We start from the raw sequence: 3,752 nt of genomic DNA on the forward strand, positions 1-3,752 counted from the left end.
CAAGCCTGCCACCTGAGCATGTGTCCTAGACCAGAACTGAACCCGGGACCCTTCACTCCACAGGCCAACACTATCTACTGAGCCAAATCGGCTAGGGATGTTCTTCCATCTTATTAAGCGAACCTTAACGACCAGCAATTATAACAATATGAAAGCTCTCTAAAATTTTTTTCTCTTTCTTTTCAATTTAGAAGTTTTTCCAATTCAAAGGATCCACCATCTGATCTTGACAAGTAGAATCTTAATAGCAACTCAAACCAATAAGAACTGGGGATACAAGAGACATCCCCAAAGAAGAGTGCAAAAAGATGCAACCCTGCCCTAGGGTTTGGCTCAGTGGATAGAGCTGCGGCCTGCAGACTGAAGGGTCCTGGTTTTGATTCTGGTCGAGGGCACATGCTCAGGTTGTGGGCTCGATCCCCAGTAGGGGGTGTGCATGAGGCAGCTGATCAATGATTCTCACTCATCATTGATATTTCTATCTCTCTCTCCCTCTCCCTTCCTCTCCGAAATCAGTTTTTTAAAAAAGATGCAACTCTCATAAGATAAAATTCACTCCCAGAATTAGAAACAGACATTCTAAAACACAGGGAATCATGTATTCCCTGATGCCTTATTTATTTGTTTATTTTGGGGAGAGAGAGAGAGACAGAGAAAGAGAGAGAGAGAGATGAACGGAGAAAGAAACCTAGATTGTTGTTCCGCTTATTTATGCATTCTTTGGTTGATTCTTGTATGTGCCTCGACTGGGGGGTCAAACCCGCAACCTTGTCATATTGTGACAATCCTCTAACCAACTGAGCTACCCAGCCAGAGCCAACTCTACTCCTTTTAATGGGGTTAGATTCACAGCCTACACAGGGCTTGCCAGATACATATGCATCCTTTGACTGGTGCAAAACAAGAATGAGGAGCCCTGTTTTTACGATTTCTGGGAGAAAATGGATAGACACAGAAAACTCCCTTGAGAGCATGGGTCTTAAAGCTGTGTTCTCAGAACATATAACAAAATGAAAGGAGAAACACCAGAGACAAAGAAAAACAGAATACAAAACCTATGTGTATTCATACCAAATAACCAAGAGTCACTAAGCCCAAGAAACTAGTTTTAAAAATACTTTCTCCTGCTAACCTAAATTTAGAAAAGGAAAAAAGGACTCTCACCACTCTAATCCACCAAACTCTATAGGTAGAGATCCGGGAGTTGGGCTTGGCAAGAATTCTTACCATGTTTTTGCTGGGCCATGTTAGAGGACCAAAGAACTTTCTACTGCAATAGCGTCGGGGTGAGCAGTAAATAGCCTGTAAGATATTCTGCTCACAGTGCTGTGTGGGAGGAAGAAACTTTCCTTTACCCTCAACGTTCTTTTGGCTGGTCTAATAATTAAATCTACATAAGACAGACTAATAAGAAAAAATAACCAAATTTAGTTATATATGTAGATATGAAAACACCACATACATGAGAGGTTCAGAGACAAAAAGTTTAAATAAGGTTATATAGGGCGTTCTGAACTAAGGATGAGGCAAGAAACCTTTGGGCTTCAGAGGAGAGGAAGGTCACTGCAGAATGATGAAAGCAGATGTTCCATAATTAGAAGTTTACACTCCCTGCCCTGGCTGGGTAGCTCCGTTGGTTAGAGACTCGTCCCTGATACACCAAGGTTGTGAGTTCAATCCTCAGACAAGGCACATACAAGATTCAACTAATGAATGCATAAATAAGTGGAACAACAAATCGATGTTTCTCTCTCTCAAATCAATCAATAAATAAAAGAAGTTTGTCCTTCTCTTACAGATAGGTCATAAAAAGTTATTTCTGGTGATAACTGTTATTATGGGCAAGGCCCCTAATTTGAAATTTTAAAGGAGAGATAAAAGTTTCTTGTAAGCTCACAGGGTCGCAACTGCCTTCACCTGAATATAATTTACATTCCCAAATGGCATGTCTTGAAGAGGCCTGTTCTGAACCTCTTCACTGGTATGCCAAACATGTTTTCCAAATTTTCTTCAAGGGTGATATGTTTATAGAGGAAATGACAACTTTTCAAACAGATCAAGGTGTATTATACATGTTACAAGTATTACAGCACAATAGCAAAAGTTAGTTATAAGTTACTGTCCAAACTGTTTCTGGGAAAACACAAAAGAAAGTGATTCAGAATTTACATGAAGAAATGTTTTTGATTTTTTGTAGGATGAAGAAAGACCTTTCAATATTTTTTACTTAGATATATTTTAAGATTAAGATTGCTTGCTTTAAAAAAATAGTACTTACTGTGTGATTATGAATAACTTTAATGGAAGCAGAATGCTCTGCACACTCCTTAGAAGTTCTATTATTTGCCAAAGTTGTATTTGAATCAACCATATCCACTAATGCGACACTCAGATTCACACGTAATGCATACAGAACGAAGAAACCAAAAAAGGCCAAAACTGCTAAGTTGTAACGAGCAGAGCAGCACACTGGAGCTGAAATAAAAGATTGGGGGAAAAGGTTCATTAAAAGAATAACAGATGATATTGACTAAATTACTAAAAAGGTTACCTTTTCGAAGTGCACAAATTAATAAATCATGAATATTTTTCTGAGAATATTCTCAGATTAAGCATATCTAAAAACATTTGTCAAAAAGAATTTGTTCCTGGTATCTGTAGTTAATAAACATTTAACACATGCGAGCCTAAACTGTAAGAATTTCTTAAAACATGGAGGCAGAGGAGAAACCAAGATGGTGGCATAGGTAATCACCTATACTTGCTACCTCTCACAACCACACCAAAATTACAACTAAACGGCAGAACAACTACCACCCAGAACCGCGGGAAAGCTGGCTGAGTGGAAATTCTACAACTAAAGAGGTGAAGAAAGTGCATTGAGACCGGCAAGAGGTGCAGAGGTGCGGAAAGTGCTGGCACCTGGATATGCTGTTCTTTAAACCGGGAGGGAGATACAAGCTCCCGCTTGCCCTGAATTCCAGTTACGGGCAAGACTCTGGGGGACCCAGACACATACGGGGAGAAAGTGGACTATCTGGCATTGGGACAGGAATGTGAAGGCAACTTACTCTTAGAGGTGCTCGAAGCAATCATTGTTCCTGAACCGGTGCGCAGGACTTCTCTGTTCAGGGAAGCCATTGCTGTTTGCTCTGCCCTGGTGATTCCCAGAGACCCTGCCCCTCCCAATTTACAACTCCACCCAAGCTGTGTGCATTGGTTTTTGCATATGAATGGCCTGGCCTTTCGCCTAAAACAAACTGTACCTGGGTCAGAGAGTCCCAGAGATTGCAAAAGAACGTCCAATACCTGGTAGCAGCAGTGGCCTTGCGCCACAGCTGGGCCTCGCCTGGGCACTTCCAAACTCCATACAAAGAAGAGGAATCTGCAGATGTCTCTGTAGCTCCTGCTGGGTGGCCCCAGACAGTGGCTGACCTTGCAACTCCTTGGAGATGATAACGGATTACAACTCTTCACATCCATAAGAGACACACTCAAGGGGCAGACTCAGTGACCACCAAAGCCCTGCTGAAGCAAGTCCTGCCCCATAAGGGTGTCTCCTATGCAACAGATCTTCCAGTGTAGACACAGCTGGTCACCAAAGCCAATTGGCCTGGAGGTCAATTCCTCCCAGTGATACCAAGAGCAATTAAGGGTTAACTACAACAAGACTATGCAAACATCCCACAAAGGGGTGCACCAAGAGCGTCCATCTCAAGTGACTGGGGAGGCTGAGCCACTGGGCCCTATAG

The 3,752-nt window shown here is 41.9% G+C and overlaps 1 protein-coding gene across 4 annotated transcripts in view; it reads right to left on the reverse strand.

Moving 5' to 3' along the window:
- SLC17A5 (solute carrier family 17 (acidic sugar transporter), member 5) overlaps positions 1 to 3,752 on the reverse strand; it is a 58,904-nt gene that overhangs the window by 53,863 nt on the left and 1,289 nt on the right. For 3 of the 4 annotated variants that reach the window (XM_014535776.1, XM_014535775.1, XM_005861459.2), the window contains exons 1-2: positions 3,072 to 3,167; positions 2,279 to 2,475 (exon numbers count right to left, since the gene is read on the reverse strand). In XM_014535776.1, the coding sequence (XP_014391262.1) occupies positions 2,279 to 2,475; positions 3,072 to 3,141 (267 nt within the window). In that variant the 5' untranslated portion in view covers positions 3,142 to 3,167. Of the gene's footprint in view, positions 1 to 2,278; positions 2,476 to 3,071; positions 3,168 to 3,752 lie in introns of those variants that run through there. The other variant, XM_014535777.1, reaches the window with a different exon arrangement.

Source organism: Myotis brandtii, unplaced genomic scaffold, assembly GCF_000412655.1.
Source record: "Myotis brandtii unplaced genomic scaffold, ASM41265v1 scaffold151, whole genome shotgun sequence".
Taxonomy (NCBI): Eukaryota; Metazoa; Chordata; class Mammalia; order Chiroptera; family Vespertilionidae; genus Myotis; species Myotis brandtii.